At 40.2% G+C, this 26,757-nt stretch overlaps 1 protein-coding gene across 2 annotated transcripts in view; it reads left to right on the top strand.

Annotated features, from left to right (window-relative positions):
* The window catches only part of ADAMTS7 (ADAM metallopeptidase with thrombospondin type 1 motif 7), a 163,544-nt gene that overhangs the window by 58,451 nt on the left and 78,336 nt on the right, over positions 1 to 26,757 (top strand). For both annotated transcript variants that reach the window (XM_053718476.1, XM_053718475.1), the window contains exon 11: positions 146 to 291. In XM_053718476.1, coding sequence (XP_053574451.1) covers positions 146 to 291 — 146 coding nt within the window. The remainder of the gene's footprint in view (positions 1 to 145; positions 292 to 26,757) is intronic.

Genomic DNA, 26,757 nt, shown 5'->3' with positions numbered 1-26,757 from the left:
GTTAGAGGATCTGGAGATGTATTGGTGTGTGGTTTACATGACATATTATTTGCTTGTAGTAAGTCTGTCGTATTTATGGATTATTGGTTGATATAATTTTGTAATATAGAATATCTAACATATCTTTTGTATGACTTTTTTGCAGTGGTGCTTTAATGGAGACTGTGTACCAGTTGGACATCGCCATGAACCTGTTGATGGCATGTGGAGCTCATGGAGTATGTGGTCGTCATGTACGCGGACTTGTGGAGCTGGAGTGCAGAGCGCAGAGCGTCAGTGCAACAGTCCAACGTATGTAAACGTAGGGGCAGTCTGTAATACATATATATCTCTACCTGACAGTAAATATACTGCTGTGTTTAGTACTCTTGTGATTTTGTTTTTGCAGTACTTTCATGATTTCTATCACTATATCATCTGCATTTTATTTATTCTTTAATTTTCATTGAGGTTACAGAAAATACAATACGCACATCACATAACATGAGGGGGAAAAAGCAAGGCCATACATATTAACACCAAATGAAGTAATAGTAAAATATCCACAGAAAACAGTTTAGGAGATTATGCTATCAGTTAACCTCAAATTATTAGCTATAAGAAAATAAAGAGACTGAAGATGCAAGGAAGCACTTGATTATACATTGTTGGAATATTACTGGGTTACAAAATGATTATTTATTATTATCTTAGCAGTAACCTCCAATTACTTATTCCTTAGCTTTTGATTAGTTAGCTTTATAGACACATTGAATTATATTTATGTAGAAACTAGATTATGAATCAATTATGCACGCTTATTCCGTTACAATATTCTATACAACAGATCATAAAAATATATCTCTAAAATGAACCTTTTACTCACAATGAATCACATTAAAATATCACAATAAAAATACCAGAATATGGAGCGTTAACTTAACAGTGTTTAGTTAAACAATATAACAAGATTCTTCACACAATCTTACTAAATCTCAATAAATTTAAGATTACTTCCAGCAAAGTATAATTAAACTTTTTAGTCCACAAATGGTTCTATATAACTTCAATTAAAACACCAGAAATTATATGTATTATTAATGCAACAGCCAATTTATATGCCAATATGTCAGGCCTGGAATAACCTCTTATTCAGCCACAATAAAATACATTCCAATATATATATAACAATAACTGTAATTAACTTATGATATTAAAATACAAAAATTATTTCTAAACATTAATATTTAAATACCAGTATAGCTTACCAAATAACCAGTATGAGAATTCAGCTTCTGGAGTTTCTTGTAGGTCATATAAGAAGGTTTTATCCACTATTCGCAAGGGTACAGGCCTCAAATGATAATCTTTCTTTCTCCAACATTGGTGTGTCCGGTCCACGGTGTCATCCATTACTTGTGGGATATTCTCCTCCCCCACAGGGAAAGGCAAGGAGAGCACACAGCAAGAGCTGTCCATATAGTCCCTCCCAGGCTCCGCCCCCCCAGTCATTCTCCTTGCCGCTCTGAACAAGTAGCATCTCCTCGGGGATAGTGAGAAGTTTGTGGTGTTTAGTTGTAGTTTTTTATTCTTCTATCAAGAGTTTGTTATTTTAAAATAGTGCTGGTATGTACTATTTACTCTGAAACAGAAAGGGATGAAGATTTCTGTTTGTGAGAGGAAGATGATTTTAGCAGACAGTAACTAAAATCCTTTGCTGTTTCCACATAGGACTGTTGAGATGAGATAACTTCAGTTGGGGGAAACAGTTAGCAGGCTCTTCTGCTTAAGGTATGACTAGCCATATTTCTAACAAGACTGTGTAATGCTGGAAGGCTGTCATTTCCCCTCATGGGGACCGGTAAGCCATTTTCTTAGTTAAACAAACAGAATAAAGGGCTTATTATGGGCTATAAACTGGTAGACACTTTTAGGGGCTAAATCGATTGCTTTATTTAAGTATTATATGCAGTTTGAAGTTGTATTTCACACTTTTATAACACTGTAAGGGGGTTAAAATTAAAAACGGCTCCGGTTTCCACATTTTAAGGGTTAACAGCTTGAAAATTGGGGTGCAATACTTTGAATGTATTAAGACACTGTGGTGAAAATTTGGTAAAGATTGGATAATTCCTTCATAGTTTTTCACATATTCAGTAATAAAGTGTGCCCTGTTTAACATTTAAAGAGACAGTAACGGTTTTGTTTTAAAACGGTTTTTGTGCTTTATTAACCAGTTTAAGCCTGTTTAACATGTCTGTACCTTCAGATAGATCATGTTCTGTATGTATGGTAGCCAATGTGGTTCCCCATTCAAATATAGTGTGATAATTGTGCCATTGCGTCCAAACAAAGTAAGGACAGAACTGTCACAAATTGTAAAGTTGCCCAGGATGATTCCTCAGATGAAGGAAGTAGACATAGTTCTACATCATCTCCTTCTGTGTCTATACCAGTTATGCCCGCGCAGGCGACCCCTAGTACTTCTAGCGCGCCAATGCTTGTTACTATGCAGTAATTGACGGCAGTAATGGATAACTCCATAGCTAATATTTTATCCAAAATGCCAGCATTTCAGAGAAAGCGCGATTGCTCTGTTTTAAACACTGTAGAGCAGGAGAGCGCTGATGATAATTTTTCTGTCATACCCTCACACCAATCTGAAGTGGCAGTGAGGGAGGGTTTGTCAGATGGGGAAATTTCTGATACAGGAAGAATTTCTCAGCAGGCAGAACCTGATGTTGTGACATTTAAATTTAAATTAGAGCATCTCCGCGCATTACTTAAGGAGGTACTATCTACTCTGGATGATTGTGACAATCTGGTCAACCCAGAAAAATTGTGCAAGATGGACAGTTCCTTGAGGTCCCGGTGCACCCTGATGCTTTTCCGATACCTAAACGGGTGGCGGACATAGTGAATAAGGAGTGGGAGAAGCCAGGCATACCTTTTGTCCCTCCTCCTATATTTAAGAAATTGTTCCCTATGGTCGACCCCAGGAAGGACACATGGCAAACAGTCCCTAAGGTCGAGGGGGAGTTTTCTACTCTAGCCAAGCGCACGACCACTCCTATTGAGGACAATTGTGCTTTCAAAGATCCTATGGATAAAAAATTGGAGGGTTTGCTTAAAAAGATTTTTGTACAGCAAGGTTACCTCCTTCAACCTATTTCGTGCATTATTCCTGTCACTACAGCGGCGTGGTTCTGGTTCGAGGAACTGGAAAAGTCGCTCAGTAGGGAGACTCCATATGAGGAAGTCATGGACAGAATTTACGCACTTAATTCCTTTATTTTAGACGCCGCTTTGCAGTTAACAAGGTTAGCGGCAAAAAATTCAGGGTTTACAATTGTGGCGCGCAGAGCGCTCTGGCTAAAGTCTTGGTCGGCGGATGTATCTTCCAAGACAAAATTGCTTAATACCCCTTTCAAAGGTAAGACCCCTTTTGGGCCAGAATTGAAAGAGATTATTTCAGTCATCACTGGGGGAAAGGGCCATGCCCTCCCACAAGATAAACCTTTCAAGGCTAAGAATAAGTCCAATTTTCGTTCCTTTCGCAATTTCAGGAACGGACCGGCTTCCAACTCGGCAGCCTCTAGACAAGAGGGTAACGCTTCCCAGACTAAACCAGCTTGGAAATCAATGCAAGGCTGGAACATGGGTAAACAGGCCAAGAAACCTGCTGCTGCTACCAAGACAGCATGAAGAGGTAGCCCCCGATCCGGAACCGGATCTAGTAGGGGGCAGACTCTCTCTCTTTGCTCAGGCTTGGGCAAGAGATGTTCAGGATCCCTGGGCACTAGAAATAGTCTCTCAGGGTTATCTTCTAGAATTCAAGGAACTACCCCCAAGGGGAAGGTTCCACATGTCTCACTTATCTTCAAACCAAGTAAAGAGACAGGCATTCTTACATTGTGTAGAAGACCTGTTAAAGATGGGAGTGATACTCCCAGTTCCAACTGTGGAACAAGGTCAGGGGTTTTACTCAAATCTGTTTGTAGTTCCCAAAAAAAAAAAAAAGAGGGAACTTTCAGACCAATTCTGGATTTAAAAATTCTAAACAAATTTCTCAGAGTGCCATCGTTCAAAATGGAAACTATTTGAACGATTTTACCTACAATCCAGGAGGGTCAATTTATGACTACCGTGGATCTAGAGGATGCGTATCTGCATATTCCTATCCACAAAGATCATCATCAGTTCCTAAGGTTCGCCTTTCTGGACAAACATTACCTATTGTGGCTCTCCCATTCGGACTAGCCACTGCTCCAAGGATTTTCACAAAGGTGCTCGGGTCCCTACTAGCGGTTCTAAGACCCAGGGGCATTGCAGTGGCACCTTACTTGGACGACATCCTAATTCAAGCGTTGTCTCTTTCAAAGACAAAGGCTCACACATTGTTCTAGCCTTTCTCAGATCTCACGGGTGGTAGGTGAACATAGAAAAATGTTCCCCGTCTCCGTCAACAAGAGTCCCTTTCTTGGGAACAATAATAGATTCTTTAGAAATGAAGATTTTCCTGACAGATGTCAGAGAGTCAAAGCTTCTAAACGCTTGTCAAGTTCTTCACTCTGTTCTACGGCCTTCCATAGCTCAGTGCATGGAAGTAGTAGGGTTGATGGTTGCAGCAATGGACATAGTTCCTTTTGCGCGAATTCATCTAAGACCATTACAACTGTGCATGCTCAAACAGTGGAATGGGGACTATACAGACTTGTCTCCAGTGATTCAAGTAGATCAGAAGACCAGAGACTCACTCCGTTGGTGGCTGACTCAGGATCACCTGTCCCAGGGAATGAGCTTCCGCAGACCAGAGTGGGTCATTGTCACGACCGACGCCAGTCTATTAGGCTGGGGCGCGGTCTGGGATTCCCTGAAAGCTCAGGGTCTATGGTCTCGGGAAGAGTCCCTTCTCCCGATAAACATCCTGGAACTGAGAGCGATATTCAATGCTCTCCGGGCTTGGCCTCAACTAGCAAAGGCCAGATTCATAAGATTCCAATCAGACAACATGACGACTGTTGCTTACTTCAACCATCAGGGGGGAACAAGGAGTTCCCTGGCGATGAGAGAGGTGACCAAGATCATCAAATGGGCGGAGGATCACTCCTACCACCTGTCTGCGATCCACATCCCAGGAGTGGAAAACTGGGAGGCGGATTATCTGAGTCGTCAGACCTTTCATCCGGGGGAGTGGGAACCCAATTATGGGGCATTCCAGACATGGATCTGATGGCGTCTCGTCAGAACTTCAAGGTTCCTTGCTACGGGTCCAGATCCAGGGATCCCAAGGCGACTCTAGTGGATGCATTAGTGGCGCCTTGGACTTTCAACCTAGCTTATGCGTTTCCACCGTTCCTTCTCATTCCCAGGCTGGTAGCCAGGATCAAACAGGAGAAGGCCTCTGTGATTTTGATAGCTCCTGCGTGGCCACGCAGGACTTGGTATGCAGACCTGGTGAATATGTCATCGGCTCCACCATGGAAGCTACCTTTGAGACAGGATCATCTAGTACAAGGTCCATTCGAACATCCAAATCTAGTTTCTCTCCAGCTGACTGCTTGGAAATTGAACGCTTGATTTTGTCTAAGCGTGGGTTTTCGGATTCTGTGATAGATACTCTGGTATAAGCCAGAAAACCTGTGACTAGAAAGATTACCATAAAATATGGAAAAGATATATCTGTTGGTGTGAATCCAAGGGATTCTCATGGAGTAAGATTAAAATTCCTAGGATCCTTTCCTTTCTCCAAGAAGGTTTGGATAAGGGATTATCAGCGAGTTCTCTAAAAGGACAGATTTCTGCTTTATCTGTCTTGTTACACAATTCAAGCTTTTGTTCAGGCTTTGGTCAGGATCAAGCCTGTTTACAGACCCTTGACTCCTCCCTGGAGTCTAAATTTGGTTCTTTCAGTTCTTCAAGGGGTTCCGTTTGAACCCTTACATTCCATAGATATCAAGTTGTTATCTTGGAAAGTTCTGTTTTTGGTTGCTATTCTTCTGCTAGAAGAGTTTCTGCATTATCTGCTCTGCAGTGTAATCCGCCCTATCTGGTGTTCCATTCATATAAGGTTGTTTTGAGTACTAAACCTGGTTTCCTTCCAAAGGTTGTTTCCAACAAGAATATTAACCAGGAAATAGTTGTGCCTTCTTTGTGTCTGAATCCAGTTTCAAAGAAGGAACGCTTGTTACACAATTTAGATGTAGTCCGTGCTTTAAAGTTCTATTTAGAAGCAACAAAGGATTTCAGACAAACGTCTTCTCTGTTTGTAGTTTATTCTGGCAAGAGGAGAGGTCAAAAAAGCTACTGCTACCTCTCTTTCCTTTTGGCTGAAAAGCATCATACGATTGGCTTACGAGACTGCCGGACGGCAGCCTCCTGAACGAATCACAGCTCACTCTACTAGGGCTGTGGCTTCCACATGGGCCTTCAAGAACGAGGCTTCTGTTCATCAGATATGTAAGGCAGCGACCTGGTCTTCTCTGCACACTTTGTCCAAATTCTACAAATTTTATACTTTTGCTTCTTCGGAGGCTATTTTTGGTAGAAAGGTTTTGCAAGCCGTGGTGCCTTCTGTTTAGGTAACCTGATTTGCTCCCTCCCTTCATCCGTGTCCTAAAGCTTTGGTATTGGTTCCCACAAGTAATGGATGACACCGTGGACCGGACACACCAATGTTGGAGAAAACAGAATTTATGCTTACCTGATAAATTACTTTCTCCAACGGTGTGTCCGGTCTACGGCCCGCCCTGGTTTTTTAATCAGGTTTGAAGAATTTCTTTCTCTATACACTACAGTCACCACGGCACACTATAGTTTCTCCTTTTTTTCTCCTAACCGTCGGTCGAATGACTGGGGGGGCGGAGCCTGGGAGGGACTATATGGACAGCTCTTGCTGTGTGCTCTCCTTGCCTTTCCCTGTGGGGGAGGAGAATATCCCACAAGTAATGGATGACACCGTGGACCGGACACACCGTTGGAGAAAGTAATTTATCAGGTAAGCATAAATTCTGTTTCTCCTAAGAAAGTGTCCCAAAATTGCAGAGAGGTACTTAGCACAAATCTGTGTGTTTCTCTCTGAGTCAAAAGTTATGCTGCTTGTTTCTGTCCCTTTGTCTAGTGTGTGTGGGTTCTTATTCAAGATAAACCACTCCCCCTTTTCTTCAATCATTCCCACAAGAATTTGATAGGCCCTTACCAAAGCTTGTCTCCCATTCACTCTAACGAAACTGTCTTTCCATTGGCCCTACAAAGCTGAAAATCTCATTGGCTTACTGGGAATGTATGGGTTTTAAGTCAACCCATTTGGCTGTAATTCTCACATAAACCACCAGAGGGCAGCAGACAACTAGAAATGCATTTTCATTATCAATATTGCTAACAGTTTAATATCTAACTTTTAAAGTGTTTATTAAATACACTTTAATTTCCAGTATCAGCAAATAATATGTCCAATATGTGTGGGACCATATAATACTATTTAACCTGAGTATTTTCATACTAAACATGAGTATATTACTTATAGTATTTTAAAAATATGTTTAAACGTCATATTTTCTATGAAAGGATTTAGAAAGATTATAATACATTTAGCATGGATCTAATTAATCTTTTTAAGGTTATTAGAAATAATTAGTTCATAATTATATGATATGACTCAGGGCACACCATACAGGCAATCCTGTGTCAGAATCTATTAGCCCCATCTGGAGCCCAATCTGTCCCTCAGATGTCTGGAAGATAGAAAAACAAAAATATGTTATTTATGGTATATATATTTTAAAATAGGGTATATATATTTTATATATTTTAAAATAAAATAAATCTGTTACAAACCTGAAATGCATTTCTCAGATCCATGGATATATATATATATATATATATATAAGAGAAAGTCCAGCACCAATTCACCTTGGTATATGGGTGCAAGCAGTCTCTGTCTCACCTCCAACAGATATTAATATAAAATGTAGAAATGACTGCAGCACTCCGGTTGTATTTTAAGGATTTTTAATTACAAGCAGTGAACATACAGGCTGCAGTCATTTCTACATTATATATATATATATATATATATATATATATATATATATATATATATATATATATATAATTTATACAGTCTGAGTATCAATGAAATCTTTGAGAATTATACAGATCATATACTGTAGATGAATTTCTAACTTCTCATTTTAAAACCAAGATTTAAATTCTTATATGCTTTCAACACTCACAGGGATAAAGATGTTTCTCTGTTTTCTCCTGCTTCGTGTATTTGAACTCAGTATGTGACAATTTAACACCTAGATGATAAGAGCTACATCCTCTGAGATTCAGCTAGCTTCAAAGATCACTTCAGGGGTCTGTAACTTTATTACACATCTTGGGCAGGAAATCCATATATGGGCGTTCAAACTTGAGAGTGTCATTCTAAGATTAATTTGAAAGCAATTTCTTTGATGAATTGGGACAAAGGTTTGCGATGTGTCCTTGACAAACGAGAAAGGGGGGTTGTGTTACAGCTTCACAAATAAATGAATTATTTGGTGTAGATAAATATATATATATATATATATATATATATATATATATATATATATATATATATATATATATATATTATTTAATAACACTAACAGATATCCTGACAACATGAGACAATGATTCCAACCTCCAGTTGTTAATATTCCTTCCATGAATAGCAAGACCACTCAAAAACTTTCTAAAATATACGAACACAAGAGGAAAGGCCGGAAAGCTTAACAGTAAACAAAATGAGTGCATTATTATTTCATTATTTCTCTCACTAGCATAAGGTATAGTTTATTTTTATTTTCCCAATAGATACCAAACATGTTTTATATTGCTCTCAAAGCTGAATTTAGGAGCACAATAATCTTTTAAGTTAACCATGCTCAACCCCTTCACGCCCTTAGGATGTTCCATAACATCCTAACTTCGCTGGGCTTTAATGTCCTTAGGACGGCATGGAAAATCCTACCTTTTTTGGCGTCCTTCAGCCTCCTCCTTTTGTTTAATGCAAAATCAGACGGGGGGGGGGGCGTGCCTAGCATCATGGCAGTCTCCCATGATTTGAACCCGGCCTTGAAATCAAGTGATCACATGGACTTTTGCGTGATTTTATTTTTCAAGCAAGTGTTTACCCTTTTGAGTGCTAAGCACTTTCCCACCTGGGTGACATTTTTTTTTTTAACTTTTTTTTTCCAGATCCCCAATACTTACACCGTTGGAAAGGCGATTACCTTTCCAACAGTGGGTCTTGGGGGTCTGTAGCTGCTTAGATGCCTGAGATACAGGCATCTAAGCAGCATGCCCCCTTTCCCTATACTTTGTATTGTACATTTTTAATAAAGTTGTGCGGTGACGTCATTACTTCATTGCGCGTGACATCACCGCACAAAATGTGAAGCCCCGGCGAGGTCTGTCACTAGGAGCGGGTGGTAGACCCCAGATCTCCCTCAAGGTGGGAGAGTGCTAGCAACGGCTCTGAGCCGTCGTTAGTACCAGAGTGGGAAACTCTGCGATGGTTTAGAGCCGTCGTTAGCACTCAAGGGGTTACACTTTCCCTAGGCATGAAGGGGTTAACCAACATGGAAGGAGAAGGATTAAGTACTGTTATTATTTGAATGAAAACAAATGGAGGAGAGGCAGGGAAATCTGGTCTTAAATTAAAGGGACAGCAAAGTCAAAATTAAATGTTCATGATTCATATCCAGTATGCAATTTTACTTCTGTTATCAAAGTTGCTTTGTTCCTTTCTGTGTCCTTTGTTGAAGAGTAATTCTAGGTATGCTGATATGAGCTTAGAATTGTGCATATGTCTTAAATACAGTAGAAATGCATAATCAACAAATGCATAACGAAAAGATAATGCAAATGCACTTAGGGGCTGATTTTTCATGGCCCGAATGAGGCCAAATACATCTGTTTCTGTGCGAGCCATCAGGCTTGCCGGAAACAGGAGTTAAGAAGCAGCGGTCTTAAGACTGCTGCTCCTTAACTTGTATGCCGCCTCTGAGGTGACGGACAGCCATCCGTCCGATCGCATACGATCGGGTTGATTGACACCCCCTGCTAGTGGCCGATTGGACGCAGATCTGCAGGGAGCAGCATTGCACAAGCAGTTCACCAGACACATGATAAATTGGCCCCTTAGTTTGAATTTCAAATGAGTTATACAATTATTTTCTGATAAATTTCAGTTAGCTCCATTTGCCTTACCCTGCATTATGTGAACAGCCATCAGTCAATCGCAAAATGCATATATGTATATTCTGTGAATTCTTGCACATTCTTTCTCAGTAGGAGCTGGTGCCTCAGAAAGTGTGCGTATAAAATAATTATGTACATTTAGATAATGGAAGTGAATTGGAAAGCTGTTTTTTTTTTAATTGCCTACTCTATCTAAATCATGAAAGTTTAATTTTGACTTCTAGCATTCCTTTAAGCAAGGTAAGAGTAGATAATCCTGCCTCCGAGTATCGCAGAAACCAAATTAAATGCAGATTTAGACCCTGCCAAAAAGAATTGTCTGGTGGAGAGGGGGGTAAAATAAAATTAAAAAATATTGAAAAATAGGCCTAAGGTGTGGCATAGGGGCCGATTTATCAAATGGCGGGCGGACCTGATTCATTGTAGCGAATCATGTCCGCCCGACATTGCTAAATGCAGACAGCATACACTGTCGGCATTTAACATTGCACAAGCATTTCTGGTGAAATGCTTGTGCAATGCCGCTCCTGCACATTTGCGGAGCAGGGGGTGTCAATCATCCATTATCTGCAACCTGAGAGGTGGCAGATAAGTTAGGGAGCAGCAGTCTTACGACCGCTGCTTCTTAACTTCTGTTTCCGGCAAGCCGGAAACTTCGGGGGCAGATTGCAATATCTGCTGCTTAATGAATCTACCCCATAGTATGGTTTATGAACAACAGAAGTCAACAAAAAGGAGTGTTAAAACAACATAATAGCATGTTATACATAGGTGCAACTCTTGAGCCCCTCACACAAGTCTATAGCTTGCCAGTATATATATAGGATGGTGGAATAGGACTATGTATCAGTACTAGGCAGACATTAATGGCAGGAGATTTTGGTTTAACATATGATGCAAAAAGATGTCCTATAATAGAGACCTATAAATAAAGTAATGTATTCCTACAGATTCTCATGAAACTAAAGTGCAACAAGCAAAATCACCTACAATATATTTTTTGTATTTTCAAAATACTTTATTAAACATTATTCCGGTTACAGTGGAATAAAAAGTATATCTGTAACCATTCTGGCCGTACGTCAAGTAACCAAACATCCTACAAGTAAATAGTCCATAGGGAGTTGAGATCTTTGGAAGGATAACCGAACTGTCATCGAAGGGAAACAGTCCACAATGTATTAATATCTTCAAGTTTGAACGTCTTGTATAGATAAAAACATATTTCAATTTAAAAAAACAAAAAACAGCAAATACCCATAAGATTACAGATCTAAAAGAAAGAAAAAAAAATATGCAACAAAGAACAAACTTAGCACAGTCAATTCCATGTATATAAGGGTGAAAAATTAGAAAAATAAATACATAAATAAACAAAACATTTGCACAACAAAGAGAAGATAAAACACAAATTTAAAGAGGTGATTTCAAAATTAGAGGCTTCCAAGTCCATCTCTAGCTGCATGGTACATTTGTTCATACAGAAATAAACAGAGATGCACTCAACTAGGCTTAGAACTGAAGCTGGAAATACTTCCTTGCTTAGTCCCTCCTTACTCCCAGGGTGCAAACTCTTTCTGCACACTAGGGGGCATATTTATCAAGCTCCGAATGGAGCTTGATGCCCCGTGTTTCTGGCGAGCCTGCAGGCTCGCCAGAAACAGCAGTTATGAATCAGCGGCCACAAAGACCGCTGCTCCATAACCTGTCCGCCTGCTCTGAGCAGGCGGACAGACATCGCCGGAAATTAACCCGATCGAGTACGATCAGGTTGATTGACACCTCCCTGCTGGCTGATTGGCCGCGAGTCTGCAGGGGGCGGCGCTGCACCATGTTGAATACGGTGAGCGTATTGCTCGCCGTATTCAGCTAGGTCTGTCGGACCTGATCCGCACTGTCGGATCAGGTCCGACAGACCTTGATAAATAGAGGCCTAAGCCTTTCACAAAGGTAATATCTCCTGTAGCATATCAGTCTGGCCCTGCCAAATAACAGTCCAGCACCGAAATACCAGGCAAATCTCCTTTGAACAAGAGAAAAGAAACAAACCCCAGACGTACGTTTCGGCCTCTATGGGCCTCATCAGTGAGGTGTAGTTGCATCCCTCTAAGGCATGTGTGCAAGGAGGCCACGTCTAGTTACCCCTTTTTCTCTTAGGGTGACCTAAAATTAGAGGCTTCCAAGTCCATCTCTAGCTGCATGGTACTTTTTGTTCATCCAAGCCCTACCTATTTCTCATTCACTATTAACCCATGCTTTACAGTAATATTTATTTCAGTCCATGTACTTAAAGGGAAAGTATACTGTAAAATTGATTGTCCCATAATGTATTTCCAAAGACTTGTTATACCAGCTGCAGAGTATAGAATGTATGAGAAATTGCATTTCCAGGTGTATTTGTGTACATGAAATTGCTGGTTTTGTGCTTTGAAACTACAGCCTCTTACAATGGGTTGAGCTTGCAGGTTATATCATATCTCATTATGTTATCACTTTGTGTACACACACTTGCTTCCTTATCTTATATTTGTTTGTAAACTAAATCCCAATAATGAGGGCCTGATATTTAAAAGGTCACTGGCATGGAGAGAAATCATGCAAAATCTTTTGTATTTTTTTAGACATTATACTGTGATTTAGGTGTCTCTCCTTCATATCATGAAGCCTGTATAGTGAGATAAATATCTTTCAATTAAAATTTTTGTTTCTAACATTTCTTTAGGAACCTCTCCATGCTGATGAGATGTCTTAGATCATCTCACCTGAGCAGAGAGCGTTTGAATATCAGGTCCTTAGAGAGAACAATGGAAAATTATTATTTTATTAGTTATCTCTTCTACAAAAAAAAAAAAAGATTTAAATAAATATAACCAATGGTGTGGTGTGGTGAAAAATCATCTTTTACTTTAAATGACCATGGCAAGGTACTAACATTCTGGAGAGCTTCAATTGGTCCAAAAATAATGCACCATACAATAATCCCCTGAATGACATGATCTCCTTTAACCCCTTAACGATTGTTGTTTAGTCCTTAAGGACAAGCACCCTATCCTGTATGGTGCTGATGTCCTGAGCTCTTACAGCGGCTAGTCTCCTTATCAGTGGCAAGACCACACTATTTACAGGGAGTGCAGAATTATTAGGCAAATGAGTATTTTGACCACATCATCCTCTTTATGCATGTTGTCTTACTCCAAGCTGTATAGGCTCGAAAGCCTACTACCAATTAAGCATATTAGGTGATGTGCATCTCTGTAATGAGAAGGGGTGTGGTCTAATGACATTAACACCCTATATCAGGTGTGTATAATTATTAGGCAACTTCCTTTCCTTTGGCAAAATGGGTCAAAAGAAGGACTTGACAGGCTCAGAAAAGTCAAAAATAGTGAGATATCTTGCAGAGGGATGCAGCACTCTTAAAATTGCAAAGCTTCTGAAGCGTGATCATCGAACAATCAAGCATTTCATTCAAAATAGTCAACAGGGTCGCAAGAAGCGTGTGGAAAAACCAAGGCGCAAAATAACTGCCCATGAACTGAGAAAAGTCAAGCGTGCAGCTGCCAAGATGCCACTTGCCACCAGTTTGGCCATATTTCAGAGCTGCAACATCACTGGAGTGCCCAAAAGCACAAGGTGTGCAATACTCAGAGACATGGCCAAGGTAAGAAAGGCTGAAAGACGACCACCACTGAACAAGACACACAAGCTGAAACGTCAAGACTGGGCCAAGAAATATCTCAAGACTGATTTTTCTAAGGTTTTATAGACTGATGAAATGAGAGTGAGTCTTGATGGGCCAGATGGATGGGCCCGTGACTGGATTGGTAAAGGGCAGAGAGCTCCAGTCCGACTCAGACGCCAGCAAGGTGGAGGTGGAGTACTGGTTTGGGCTGGTATCATCAAAGAGCTTGTGGGGCCTTTTCGGGTTGAGGATGGAGTCAAGCTCAACTCCCAGTCCTACTGCCAGTTTCTGGAAGACACCTTCTTCAAGCAGTGGTACAGGAAGAAGTCTGCATCCTTCAAGAAAAACATGATTTTCATGCAAGACAATGCTCCATCACACGCGTCCAAGTACTCCACAGCGTGGCTGGCAAGAAAGGGTATAAAAGAAGAAAATCTAATGACATGGCCTCCTTGTTCACCTGATCTGAACCCCATTGAGAACCTGTGGTCCATCATCAAATGTGAGATTTACAAGGAGGGAAAACAGTACACCTCTCTGAACAGTGTCTGGGAGGCTGTGGTTGCTGCTGCACGCAATGTTGATGGTGAACAGATCAAAACACTGACAGAATCCATGGATGGCAGGCTTTTGAGTGTCCTTGCAAAGAAAGGTGGCTATATTGGTCACTGATTTGTTTTTGTTTTGTTTTTGAATGTCAGAAATGTATATTTGTGAATGTTGAGATGTTATATTGGTTTCACTGGTAAAAATAAATAATTGAAATGGGTATATATTTGTTTTTTGTTAAGTTGCCTAATAATTATGCACAGTAATAGTCACCTGCACACACAGATATCCCCCTAAAATAGCTATAACTAAAAACAAACTAAAAACTACTTCCAAAACTATTCAGCTTTGATATTAATGAGTTTTTTGGGTTCATTGAGAACATGGTTGTTGTTCAATAATAAAATGAATCCTCAAAAATACAACTTGCCTAATAATTCTGCACTCCCTGTATGTATGCCCCACAAGTGAGGCAATGCAGAAATAGCAGTATACAGGCCACCCCATGCCTATTAGTGCTCAGATTATGGTGCCCTGGTAACATAAGAGACACGCTGAGATCAGGGTGTCTCTCATGCTGTTGCTGGATGCCTGCATGTGAGGCATCTGGCAACAGTGCATTAACAGTCATGTTTGACTGTTACTGTGTATACAAACATTGTGACAGCCAGTCGCAGTGACTGTATACTTTAAAAGCAGCCTAGATATCAGCATGCTGCAATGCATTCTAGTATCAGGCTCAGTGGCCAATCACTGGATGCCTCAAGAGTGAGGCAGTCTAGTGATGCCCAAAAAAAGTGTCCTATGGTCATGTGATCACTGTGACAGCCAGTCATAGTGATCACATGTCACTGTGAACATGTACAGTAAAAGAAATGGTTACATTTATTTATAATTTTTTTTTATAAAATGCATTTTATTTTAATACAGTGTATTTATTTATTTTTTAAATTTTATTTTAATAAAGTTTTGTTTGTGGGGTTTTTTTCTGCCGCTAAATTATATTTTCTGCCCTTGGCAATAGAGGGGTTAACTACAAAGTGTCACAATAGCTCTAGGTAAATACCCTGGGGTCGTATTCTTATGTACTTTTGTGCAGCAGTTTTGAATTGGATTAAACCGATAATTCAATTTTTGTAGCATTTGGCCTATATTTGATATAAATTCTTTGGAAACCTCTACATATGGGATATTCCTAAAATCAGGACAACATAATGAATTTATGTGTAGGTATTTTTCTTTAGCTACACTAGTTATGTAGAAATGGTTATAAAGAACAGTGCAAAAAAAGTTTCTCTATATTTAAGTATCAGCAAAGTAACCAATGAATGTATATTGCAATAATGTTTCACTTGTAATACTGAAACATTGTATTTGTTGTTGAAATGTCAAGTTTAAAGGGACACTGTACACTAAATCATTTGTATAAATGTTTTGTAGATGATCCATTTATATAACCCATCTGGGAGTGTTTTTGTAAAAATGTATAGTTTCGTTTTTTTTAAGTTACATTGTGCTGATTTTGAGACTCCTAACCAAGCCCCAAAGTTTTAGATTTGTACTAATGTCTATAGGCTCCAGCTTGCTCCTGTTCTTGTAATCTGTCTTTTCGTATGCAGGGGAGGGGGGAGAGGGGGAGCATCTGCTGTTCCTGCTTTCCCAGACCCTTTCACTGGATGTCCAAGCCTAACCTCATCAACAGTGCTAAACTGGGAGCTTCTAAGTACGTTTTGAAAAAGTTTTATACTGGATTTTTAGATCAGTATCTGTGCATATTATTCTTTATAGTATTATCTATTACATGTAGTTATATGAAAATTGGTGTACACTGTCCTTTTAATGGTCCTTACTTTGCAAATGCCTTACTAGTTTAAGTCTGTTCCTTTGGGTTTACAAGCATGTAGTGGCAGAAACATGACATGGGTGTGTCAGTCCTCAGTGCACCACTCCAAGTGCTGTTTAAAGTGACTCAGAGTGGGGCACTTGGCAGATGTGCCATCGGTTGCTGACCCTGCATGAACCAAAATAATGTATTTTCTCCAACATTGGTGTGTCTGGTCCACGGCGTCATCCTTACTTGTGGGATATTCTCTTCCCCAACAGGAAATGGCAAAGAGTCCCAGCAAAGCTGGTCACATGATCCCTCCTAGGCTCCGCCCACCCCAGTCATTCTCTTTGCCGTTGCACAGGCAACATCTCCACGGAGATGGTTAAGAGTTTTTTGGTGTTAAATGTAGTTTTATTCTTCTATCAAGTGTTTGTTATTTTAAAATAGTGCTGGTATGTACTATTTACTCTGAAACAGAAAAGGATGAAGATTTCTGTTTGTAAGAGGAAGATGATTTTAGCAGACAGTAACTAAAATCGATTGCTGTTTCCACACAGGACTGTTGAGATGAAGTAACTTCAGTTGGGGGAAACAGTTAGCAGACTTTTCTGCTTAAGGTATGACTAGCCATATTTCTAACAAGACCATGTAATGCTGGAAGGCTGTCATTTCCCCTCATGGGGACCGGTAAGCCATTTTCTTAGTTAAACATAAAAGAATAAAGGGCTTCAAAAAGGGCTTCAAAACTGGTAGACATTTTTCTGGGCTAAAACGATTGCTTTACTAGGCATATTATGCAGATTCTAACTAATAATTGGTTTTATAATCTTGGGGAACGTTTAGAAAAACGGCAGGCACTGTGTTGGACACCTTTTTCAGATGGGGGCCTTTCTAGTTATAGACAGAGCCTCATTTTCGCGCCATTAATGCGCAGTTGTTTTTGGAGAGCAAGGCATGCAGATGCATGTGTCCGGAGCTAAGAATCACTGAAAAAGCTTATAGAAGGCGTCATTTGGTATCGTATTCCCCTCTGGGCTTGGTTGGGTCTCAGCAAAGCATATAGCTGGGACTGTATAGGGGTTAAATGTAAAAACGGCTCCGGTTCCGTTAATTTAAGGGTTAAAGCTCTGAAATTTGGTGTGCAATACTTTTAATGCTTTAAGACACTGTGGTGAAATTTTGGTGAATTTTGAACAATTCCTTCATACTTTTTCACATATTCAGTAATAAAGTGTTTTCAGTTTGAAATTTAAAGTGACAGAAACGGTTTTATTTTAAAACGCTTTTTGTGCTTTGTTGACAAGTTTAAGCCTGTTTAACATGTCTGTACCATCAGATAAGCTATGTTCTATATGTATGAAAGCCAATGTGTCTCCCCATTTAAATTTATGTGATAATTGTGCCATAGTGTCCAAACAAAGTAAGGACAGTAATGCCACAGATAATGATATTGCCCAAGATGATTCCTCAAATGAGGGGAGTAAACATGATACTACATCATCCCCTACTGTGTCTACACCAGTTATGCCCACACAGGAGGCCCCTAGTACATCTAGTGCGCCTATACTTATTACCATGCAACAATTAACGGCTGTAATGGATAACTCCATAGCAAATCTTTTATCCAAAATGCCTACTTATCAGAGAAAGCGCGATTGCTCTGTTTTAAACACTGAAGAGCAAGAGGACGCTGATGATAACTGTTCTGACATACCCTCACACCAATCTCAAGGGGCCATGAGGGAGGTTTTGTCTGATGGAGAAATTTCAGATTCAGGAAAAATTTCTCATCAAGCTGAACCTGATGTTGTGACATTTAAATTAGAACATCTCCGCGCACTGCTTAAGGAGGTGTTATCTACTCTGGATGATTGTGACAATTTGGTAATTCCAGAGAAATTATGTAAGATGGACAAGTTCCTAGAGGTTCCGGTGCCCCCCGACGCTTTTCCTATACCCAAGCGGGTGGCGGACATAGTAAATAAAGAGTGGGAAAGGCCCGGCATACCTTTTGTTCCCCCCCCTATATTTAAGAAATTATTTCCTATAGTCGACCCCAGAAAGGACTTATGGCAGACAGTCCCCAAGGTCGAGGGGGCGGTTTCTACTCTAAACAAACGCACTACTATTCCTATCGAAGATAGTTGTGCTTTCAAAGATCCTATGGATAAGAAATTAGAGGGTTTGCTTAAAAAGATTTTTGTACAGCAAGGTTACCTTCTACAACCAATTTCATGCATTGTTCCTGTCACTACGGCAGCGTGTTTCTGGTTCGAGGAACTAGAAAAATCGCTCAGTAAAGGATCTTCGTATGAGGAGGTTATGGACAGAGTTCAAGCACTTAAATTGGCTAACTCTTTTGTTTTAGATGCCGCTTTGCACTTAGCTAGATTAGCGGCGAAAAATTCAGGGTTTGCTATCGTGGCGCGCAGAGCGCTTTGGCTAAAGTCTTGGTCAGCGGATGTGTCTTCCAAGACAAAATTGCTTAACATTCCTTTCAAAGGTAAAACATTATTTGGACCTGATTTGAAAGAGATTATTTCAGACATCACTGGGGGAAAGGGCCACGCCCTCCCACAGGATAGGTCTTTTAAGGCTAAAAATAAGCCTAATTTTCGTCCCTTTCGCAGAAACGGACCAGTCTCTAATTCTGTATCCTCTAAGCAAGAGGGTAATACTTCACAACCCAAACCAGCCTGGAAACCAATGCAAGGCTGGAACAAGGGTAAGCAGGCCAAGAAGCCTACCACTGCTACCAAAACAGCATGAAGGGATAGCCCCCGATCCGGGACCGGATCTAGTGGGGGGCAGACTTTCTCTCTTTGCTCAGGCTTGGGCAAGAGATGTTCAGGATCCTTGGGCGCTAGAAATAGTTTCTCAAGGTTATCTCCTGGAATTCATGGAACTACCCCCAAGGGTAAGGTTCCACAGGTCTCAATTATCTTCAAACCAAATAAAGAGACAGGCATTCTTACATTGTGTAGAAGACCTGTTAAAGATGGGAGTGATACATCCAGTTCCAATAAGAGAACAAGGAATGGGTTTTTATTCCAATCTGTTCATAGTTCCCAAAAAAGAGGGAACATTCAGACCAATTTTGGATCTAAAGATCCTAAACAAATTTCTCAGGGTACCATCGTTCAAAATGGAAACTATTCGAACGATCCTACCTACTATCCAGGAAAATCAATTTATGACTACCGTGGATTTAAAGGATGCGTACCTACATATTCCTATCCACAAGGAACATCATCAGTTCCTAAGGTTCGCTTTTCTGGACAAGCATTACCAGTTTGTGGCACTTCCATTCGGATTAGCCACTGCTCCAAGGATTTTCACAAAGGTACTAGGGTCCCTTCTAGCGGTTCTAAGACCAAGGGGCATTGCAGTAGTACCTTACTTGGACGACATCCTGATTCAAGCGTCATCCATGTCAAAAGCAAAGGCTCTTACGGACATCGTCCTAGCCTTTCTCAGATCTCACGGATGGAAAGTGAACAAAGAAAAAAGTTCTCTGTCCCCGTCAACAAGAGTTCCCTTCTTGGGAACAATAATAGATTCCTTAGAAATGAGAATTTTTCTGACAGAAGTCAGAAAATCAAAACTTCTAAGCTCTTGTCAAGTACTTAATTCTGTTCCTCGTCCTTCCATAGCGCAGTGCATGGAAGTAATAGGATTGATGGTTGCAACAATGGACATAGTTCCTTTTGCACGAATTCATCTAAGACCATTACAACTGTGCATGCTCAGACAGTGGAATGGGGATTATACAGACTTGTCTCCGACGATTCAAGTAGATCAAAAGACCAGAGATTCACTCCGTTGGTGGCTGACCCTGGAAATCTGTCACAGGGAATGAGCTTCCGCAGACCAGAGTGGGTCATTGTCACGACCGACGCCAGCCTAGTGGGCTGGGGCGCGGTCTGGGAATCCCTGAAAGCTCAGGGTCTATGGTCTCGGGAAGAGTCTCTTCTCCCGATAAACATTCTGGAACTGAGAGCGATATTCAATGCTCTCAGAGCTTGGCCTCAACTAGCAAAGGCCAAATTCATAAGGTTTCAGTCACACAACATGACGACCGTTGCATATATCAATCATCAGGGGGGAACAAGGAGTTCCCTGGCGATGAAAGAAGTGACCAACATAATTCAATGGGTGGAGGATCACTCCTGCCACTTGTCTGCGATCCACATCCCAGGAGTGGAAAATTGGGAAGCGGATTTTCTAAGTCGTCAGACATTCCATCCGGGGGAGTGGGAACTCCATCCGGAAATCTTTGCCCAAATAACTCAATTATGGGGCATTCCAGACATGGATCTGATGGCGTCTCGTCAGAACTTCAAGGTTCCTTGCTACGGGTCCAGATCCAGGGATCCCAAGGCGACTCTAGTAGATGCACTAGTAGCACCTTGGACCTTCAACCTAGCTTATGTATTCCCACCGTTTCCTCTCATCCCCAGGCTGGTAGCCAGGATCAATCAGGAGAGGGCCTCGGTGATCTTGATAGCTCCTGCGTGGCCACGCAGGACTTGGTATGCAGACCTGGTGAATATGTCATCGGCTCCACCATGGAAGCTACCTTTGAGACAGGACCTTCTTGTTCAGGGTCCATTCGAACATCCGAATCTGGTTTCCCTCCAACTGACGGCTTGGAGATTGAACGCTTGATTTTATCAAAGCGTGGGTTTTCAGATTCTGTAATAGATACTCTGATTCAGGCTAGAAAGCCTGTAACTAGAAAAATTTACCATAAAATATGGAAAAAATATATCTGTTGGTGTGAATCTAAAGGATTCCCATGGAACAAGATAAAAATTCCTAAGATTCTATCCTTTCTACAAGAAGGTTTGGAGAAAGGATTATCTGCAAGTTCTCTGAAGGGACAGATCTCTGCTTTATCTGTTTTACTTCACAAAAGACTGGCAACTGTGCCAGATGTTCAAGCATTTGTTCAGGCTCTGGTTAGGATCAAGCCTGTTTACAGACCTTTGACTCCTCCCTGGAGTCTAAATCTAGTTCTTTCAGTTCTTCAAGGGGTTCCGTTTGAACCCTTACATTCCGTAGATATTAACTTATTATCTTGGAAAATTTTGTTTTTGGTTGCAATTTCTTCTGCTAGAAGAGTTTCAGAGTTATCTGCTCTGCAGTGTTCTCAGCCCTATCTGGTGTTCCATGCAGATAAGGTGGTTTTGCGTACTAAGCCTGGTTTTCTTCCGAAAGTTGTTTCCAACAAAAATATTAACCAGGAGATAGTTGTACCTTCTTTGTGTCCGAATCCAGTTTCAAAGAAGGAACGTTTGTTACACAATTTGGACGTAGTCCGTGCTCTAAAATTCTATTTAGAGGCTACTAAAGATTTCAGACAAACATCTTCCTTGTTTGTTGTTTATTCTGGTAAAAGGAGAGGTCAAAAAGCGACTTCTACCTCTCTTTCCTTTTGGCTTAAAAGCATTATCCGATTGGCTTATGAGACTGCCGGACGGCAGCCTCCTGAAAGAATCACAGCTCACTCCACTAGGGCTGTGGCTTCCACATGGGCCTTCAAGAACGAGGCTTCTGTTGACCAGATATGTAAGGCAGCGACTTGGTCTTCACTGCACACTTTTGCCAAATTTTACAAATTTGATACTTTTGCTTCTTCGGAGGCTATTTTTGGGAGAAAGGTTTTGCAAGCCGTGGTGCCTTCCATTTAGGTGACCTGATTTGCTCCCTCCCTTCATCCGTGTCCTAAAGCTTTGGTATTGGTTCCCACAAGTAAGGATGACGCCGTGGACCGGACACACCAATGTTGGAGAAAACAGAATTTATGCTTACCTGATAAATTACTTTCTCCAACGGTGTGTCCGGTCCACGGCCCGCCCTGGTTTTTTAATCAGGTCTGATGAATTATTTTCTCTAACTACAGTCACCACGGTATCATATGGTTTCTCCTATATATATTTCCTCCTGTCCGTCGGTCGAATGACTGGGGTGGGCGGAGCCTAGGAGGGATCATGTGACCAGCTTTGCTGGGACTCTTTGCCATTTCCTGTTGGGGAAGAGAATATCCCACAAGTAAGGATGACGCCGTGGACCGGACACACCGTTGGAGAAAGTAATTTATCAGGTAAGCATAAATTCTGTTTTTTAATTAAAAGGCATTGTCCCTGCTTATTGTAACTGTTTCCCAACAGAGTCACAATTTGTTGGTTGTTTAAAAAAAAATAAAAAAAATCTTATAGAGAACTGTACCTCTGCATATTAGATTGGTATCGTGTTGTGGTAAAAGTCTACATTCAAGTGTATTTTTGTCATTGCTTTCCCACCACCTCATACCTGGGATGAAAAATGTATTGTGTGTTTTACTGTGTTTAAACAGGCTAGTGAGATGCTAAAAGCAGACACAATATTCACTCTAAATGAGAAGCCTGTTGCAATTCTTTATCTGTTGGTGCAGACACAATATTTGCTCTAAATGAGAAGCCTGCTGCAATTCTTTATATGTTGGTGCAGACACAATATTTACTCTAAATGAGAAGCCTGTTGCAATTCTTTATATGTTGGTGCAGACACAATATTTGCTCTAAATGAGAAGCCTGCTGCAATTCTTTATATGTTGGTGCAGACACAATATTTACTCTAAATGAGAAACCTGTTACAATTCTTAATGTATTGGTGCTCAACTAATAATCTCTGTGTATCACACTGAGGACCAGAGCCCCCTCTCTGCTTATGTTTCTGATACCTTGCTGGGGAGGAGTCTCCTCTCTACCTTAGAGAGCGTAGTCGGGGAGGAAGAGAGTGCAAAATCCTATCTCTCTATGTCATTGTTACCCCACAAGAGGAGGTTTAGGGTCCCAGACCTTTTTTCTCTATGTCACTGATGCTAGTGGAATAGCTGGGTATGTTTGACACTTGACTAGTGTAGAAAATTATTACAGTGCATTTGCTATGTGTCAGTGCTTTGTCACATTGATAATGTTTCCTGTTAGCTCCAAGCTTGTATGTAATGATGTATATCTCACACAAGGTTTTCAAAGTTCACCCTGTGAAAGCTGCTATTGTTTTAATGAATGTGGATTCCAGACAAGCTTCATTAGAGTAATTAGTGCCAGGATTGTGGGTGTCTTTGTGTTCAGAGATGGAAAAGGCACAGAGTCATGGATACAAAAAGAGCTGCTGAAATGTAGAAAACTAAATTCACTACTAATTATGTTGATTTGTTGCCCATATATGTTTTAGCGATAGGGTATACAGATTCATGTTTGCATTATTAGTATAAAGTTATGTGTATGTATCTGTATTATACCCAGAAGTCTATATTATCAACAGGAGTGAAAAAAAAGGTGCAGCAGGTGCAAATTTACTGCGACTTGTAACATCAGGGTGGTTCATATACCACCCCCAATATCCTGCTTATGTTATCCCCTATTCCTCATGTTATGCAGACCACAACTATTTTAAATTTTTCTGCCCGCCTGCTGTGTAGATGTGGCTTTCAGGCCAAGGGGTAGATTTATCAAGCAGCGCATGCTGCAATATACTCCAAAGTTTCTGGCTTGCCCTTTATGTATCCCTTTAAATTTTTGTGTGCTTACCCGACCGTGTTAAGATCAATGCACTAAACACATATTTTACATTCCTATGTTCCTCACATAGAAAATAATATTACTTATTATATATATATATTTTTATATATATATATATATATATATATATATATATATATATATATATATATCATACTGTTCATGTAAAATACATATCTATATCTATAAGAATAGATGTACACGTATAGGTATATACACACATGTATAGAAATATGTATTTAAAAATAAAAAAGTACATTATCCTGAAAGTAAAGAACATTGGAATGTTAAATATGTACAGTAAATATATAGTAAAACACATTTAAACACATACATACATATGTATATAAATAAATATTGGTGGCCCCGCACTAACAAAGAATCAGTATGCAAATAAAAGTCATATCTAGTCATATGCATGCTGAATTGAAAAACGACTTATTTAATATACAGTAGTGAAAATACATATATAATTCACAATTCTGCAAGGAAGCAAAAACATAGTAAAAAACAGTATCACTGGACATCCCCAGTCATATAAAACCCTAATAGACGTTAGTCCATGACATAAAATGAGCCAAGCCCTTATCAAGAGTGTCCAGTTATAGACAACATGTGCCATCAGTGTATAGGTAAACTGTAAACTTGAATACAGGTGCAGAAGGGTTATATGCAAGCGGTTAGAAATGCAGAGCTTTAAGCGTATTAATTAAGCAGTTCATGCAGAAAGATTGCCTTATTAGAAGCATGTGGTTAATGTAGGTACCGATGTCCTCAGCACACATCTCACATGCAAGGTGTAAGGAGTAATACCGGCACTTAAGGACAACACTCCGCCAGTACGTATGCAGCAGCAATAGGCCAGAGAGAAAGAGACAAACTCCGCTCTATGAGCGATCTCACCCAGTTCTCCAGGGGTTTATGCACAAATGATCCTCCTCACCAGCATGGTATACCATCCTGACTACAAGTAATACCCTTCAGTTGTGAGAAATACCGCTTCACATTAAAGGCAGCACAGAGGCATCACAGAGGTTTCAAAGCTCCCGCTTGCATCGACTCAGTCTGGCGCCTGACGTCACACACAGCCGACACGCATTTCGGGCTCTGCCCTTCCACTTGGCCAGTTGATCCAGATAGCCACTCGACTATTTAAGCAAATCTCACAAAATGAAGTATGTCATCTAGTGGCGGTTTAGGGGTTAATAAATTTATTAAAGTGGCGGCGATGTCCGGTCGGCAGATTAGGGGTTAAACATTTTAGTTAAGTGTTTCCGATGTGGGGGGGCTCGGTTTAGGGGTTAATAGGTAGTTTATGGGTGTTAGTGTACTTTTTAGCACTTTAGTTAAGAGTTTTATGTTCCGGCGTTAGCCCATAAAACTCTTAACTACTGACTTTTAAATGCGGTAGGAGTCTTGACAGGAGAGGGTCTACCGCTCACTTTTTCCAGTGATCGTAATACCGGCATTAGGAAAATCCCATTAAAAAGATAGGATACGCAATTGACGTAAGGGGATTTGCGGTAAGCTAAAATTGCGGAAAAAAGTGAGCGGTAAACCTGTACCTGCCTGACTCGTAATACCAGCGGATCCCTCAACGCTGCTTTTTAAGGCTAACGCAAGACTCGTAATCTAGGTGTAGATGTTTAAATTGAATAACATAATAATAGAGAATAATAAAGAATAATAATGAAAACAGAAAGGGGTACATATACCAAATACTTCCACTCAATTTTTAACTATTGTACGTTAATAATATAAAAACCTATTCCCTAGGATCTATATTATAAATTAATCGTGATTTTACTACTCCTATCTAACCATAAAGCTCACAATCAATCTCAAATGAGATGATGACCTGCTAAATTAATTATACAGAAAGATTTGGGATAACTCCACCTGAATTTTCAGATGAACCACAGTCCCTATAAAAAAGTGCCCCATGTGATCTCCCTATTTAGACCATAGCAGATTATAGAGTCCAATTTTTGGATCCATAATGTTTCTTTTTTAAATAGCAATTTTTGCCTATTACCTCCTCTCCTCAGGGGACCTACACCATCCACTACCTGAAATCTCAATTGACTCTTGTTGTGTCCATACAGTGTAAAATGGTGGGCTACTGGGGCAGACGGATGTAATTTACCTATTGCTGTTTTATGTTGCCTTATCTTATCTTTAATGCATTTTGTTGTTTCATCAACGAAGGCCAAGCCACATGGGCTTTTGATAACGTAAACAACAAATTGTGACTTAAAAGTGTAGTGACCTCTGATGGGTAAATGCTTCACAGATCTAGGATGTGTGACAATGTTACCTGTTTGAATCGAATTGCACTGTGCACAATTATTACAAGGGAAGGTTCCATTTGATATAACTGGACTATCCTGAGCAGTTGCATCTCTGCTTGAGCCCATATCGGCCTTAACCAAGTTGTCTCTCAGATTATGATTTCTTTTATAAGAGAATAAAGGGAAGTCTTTAATGGTAGCTGCTAATGTCCTATCCTCTGATAGCAATGTCCAGTGTCTCTTAAAGATCTTTTTCAATGGTTTTATATGATAGATATATGGTACAACAAAGGGAATTCTACCCCCCAAATTCTGTCTCTTTTGCCTTGTATGAATTAATTGCTCCCGAGGGATCTGATCCACTCTTTTTTGTGTGGTTTCTAATAGGGCAGTTGGATATCCTCTACTCTCAAACCTTTTGAAAAGTCATTGAATTGTTGATTCAATCGTGACTCATCATTAATAATCCTTTTCGCCCTTAAATGTTGGCTGAAAGGAAGGCTCTTGAGAGTCTGTGAAGGGTAAAAACTTGTAAACTCAAGAAGATTATTTCTATCAGCGTGTTTTCTGTTGACAAGGAATTAGCCCCTCTTATTACTGTAGTTTCCAAGACATTTTGAGTATTAC

Source organism: Bombina bombina, chromosome 6 (assembly GCF_027579735.1).
Source record: "Bombina bombina isolate aBomBom1 chromosome 6, aBomBom1.pri, whole genome shotgun sequence".
NCBI classification, from domain to species: Eukaryota; Metazoa; Chordata; class Amphibia; order Anura; family Bombinatoridae; genus Bombina; species Bombina bombina.
This window is presented reverse-complemented; position numbering and strand designations above follow the sequence as displayed.